The sequence below is a fragment of the Sitophilus oryzae genome, unplaced genomic scaffold (genome assembly GCF_002938485.1).
Source record: "Sitophilus oryzae breed Bouriz unplaced genomic scaffold, Soryzae_2.0 scaffold_227_pilon_pilon, whole genome shotgun sequence".
Taxonomy (NCBI): domain Eukaryota; kingdom Metazoa; phylum Arthropoda; class Insecta; order Coleoptera; family Curculionidae; genus Sitophilus; species Sitophilus oryzae.
In genome coordinates, this window is record NW_022146782.1 from 4,085,528 (window position 1) to 4,088,390 (window position 2,863).

Below are 2,863 nucleotides of genomic sequence, written 5' to 3' on the forward strand. Positions count from 1 at the left end.
TCAAGAAATTCGACTTCAGAAAAGCTTGGGGGAACAGCAACAAGCAATGTTGGAAGTACGTTGCCAGGCACAGCAGAACCACTTTCAAGAAGCCGTAGAAGATCTTGAGGAACGCCTTCAGCAAAAGATAGAAAGATTGGAGATGGACCTACAGAAGACCAATGTACAAGTAAAGACACCTGGCGTTCAAGGAACAGCGAACCTTAAGGCCCCGACCTATGATGGACAAACGACATGGACAATGTACCACCGTCAGTTTGAAGAGCCGCCGCTGCCAACGGATGGACTGACCAGGAGAAAGCAGCGGCACTTGTCATCGCGCTGCGCGGCCCTGCCCTGGAACTGCTGCAAACTATTCCTGCAGCCCAACAGCAGGAATACGAAACCTTGGTTGCTGCATTGGACAGAAGATATGGCGATCAACATCGACGTCAACTTTACCAGGCCCAGAGAGTAATAGTAGTTGCATAAGTTGTGTTGTAAATAGTATAAGTTGTGTACAGAGTGAAACAAATAAATTCGTTAAGTATTTTATCGTGAGTTTAAATAGTGGACCCACGGAATCCGTAACAATAATAAATATGATTTTGATGCAATATGACTCCTATTTGTTTGGGGGTACCACCTACGTGTGTTTTAACTGATTTGAAGAGTAATAACTTTTCGTATGTACGTGTATTAAACTACAAAGTGAAAAAATATACATTTCCGTGATTTTTTACGTAAAAAATATATCTTGGTAAAAATCGCTACAAGCAACCGTTCTCAAGATATTTAGAATGGAGATAGTCAGTACATGTTATTATTGGCAAAAAATAAACATGTTCAGTAGATAGTTATTTGACTGAGATGAAAAATTTGGGAACTTTTTATTTTTTTAAATTAATCATAAATTTTTCTTCGAAAAAATTATGATAAAACAGTTTCTAAAAATGAAACTTCTACACCCTGTATATATGAAGTTTTTTACTTATTTTTATCTGTAAAATATGCTACCGAAGTTTCCGGAATATAGTTAGGACCACCCTGTATAAAGTGTAAATACATAAGTAACGAAAATAATCTGGAGTTTTCAACAATATTTTTTCATATAAACAATGTTATTTTTATTTAAAAAACGATTATCTCCTGATTTTTATCGCCCTTATTCATTTACATAAGCAAAGTGTAGCCATTTAAAAGACACTCTGTACATAATTAGGTGGGGTTTATATTCAATCTTCTTCAATAAAAGTTTCGTCAAAGTTTTGGAAAATATCGTTGTCACATTCGTCAAGATTTTTCCTGTAATCTTCTCCAAAATATTTTATCAGCAAAGGCTTCACTTTCAACTGAAATTCAATTAAAATAATATAAAAAAATATTTACGAAATAAAGATAAAGTTTCAACCACAGCTTATTCACTACCAGCAGGTCACCTTCGCCAATGAATCAATTCTCACGATTCTTTGAACAAACGAACCGTAGAAACGAACGAGTCGCCTTGTGGTCCGATTCAATTCTCACGACTCGTAAGTTCAAATTTTATGGATCCGCGCTGGCCACGATTCAGTTGAACGAACCAATGACTAAAGAATACAAGGACTAATAACACCCGACACCAAATTGTTACCATACCACCAAACAGTGCCGTGGAATATATTTTTCTTAACTTAGCTGCTTGAAGAGATATTTATATTTTTGATAAATGTTATGACGTTAAAAAAACCTATTAAAACGTTAACAAAAGGTACAAAACTAGTATCGACGTATAGCACATAACAAGTACATACTAAGGGCTGGCAAAGATTAGTTTTGGGTCGAGATTTCCGTATGTAAGAAGAGTACAATACGTTTATAATGTACTGAACAAAGAGAGAACAGTAAACACGTTGCCAAACGTATGAAATAAACCGAGAAACTGTGCACATCGCTAAGAGACGTGGAAGGGGTTATAGCAGATTTGTCGCAGTTGACCGGTCGACCCAATCAATACCACAAAATATACACCATACAGAAGCGACAAAGAGATTTGCTTCAAAATTTTTAGGAGGGGATAATGCTGGTTAACTGTCAAACGTAACGTCACAGAATTATACACCAAAAAAAAATTCACGACCGCAGGTATAATTATTTCTAGATATTATGCATAAAAGACTAAAAAATATATTTCATAATTATTTATTTATTTTTAATTCTAAATAAAAATACTGATTTAAATCCCTCTAGTTATTAAAAACTAAATAAACCTGCCATTCATCGTTTTCTATTAAAATCTAACAATTTTCTTTCAGTGTGAAATGCTGTTCAAGGCGCACGGACGTCAAACGTGACGTCACGCAATTAGTTCCCATTTGACCAATGCTATTCAAAGCTCTTTGTCGCTTCTGTATGGTGTATATTCTGTGTCAATACCTCTGTCAGTACTTAAAGTTCTAGGGAAAGGTGTACGTCATGCGTTCAGCTTCACGATTTAATTACGTCTCGTGATACTTGATTTGTTTATTTATTAACGAGTCGTTGTAATTTTCCCTATAGCTTGAATTTTTTTAAGCGCAAGCTAGAAACACTTGCATTTTTGGTAAAAATAAGTGGACTTGCGTGGGTGTTCGATAGTGGTCGCGCTATTAGAACTCTGAATTCAAAAATCGATATCTCGAAATCTATTAGAAATAATAGATTGTAGTTTTTTCAACAACTTTGTTAATATTTCTGCTGTATTTTCTTTGTGACAGTTATGTGATGTGTATGTTTTCTCGTTATAAAAAAAAGACACCCTAACGATATCCTTATAATTCCATTTCAGATGCTCAGAAACATGTCTAATGATTTTATCTAGTTATCTCTTGAAAAAAAGTCTTTTAAAAATAAGCGGTTTGCGATC

At 35.0% G+C, this 2,863-nt stretch overlaps 1 protein-coding gene across 1 annotated transcript in view; it reads right to left on the minus strand.

The window, feature by feature from the left end:
* Positions 1-1,010: 1,010 nt before the first annotated feature.
* LOC115884257 (serine/threonine-protein kinase S6KL) overlaps positions 1,011-2,863 on the minus strand; it is a 115,453-nt gene continuing 113,600 nt past the window's right edge. Inside the window, exon 9 of the mRNA XM_030902762.1 lies at positions 1,011-1,331. Within this exon, the coding sequence (XP_030758622.1) occupies positions 1,215-1,331 (117 nt within the window). The 3' untranslated portion in view covers positions 1,011-1,214. The remainder of the gene's footprint in view (positions 1,332-2,863) is intronic.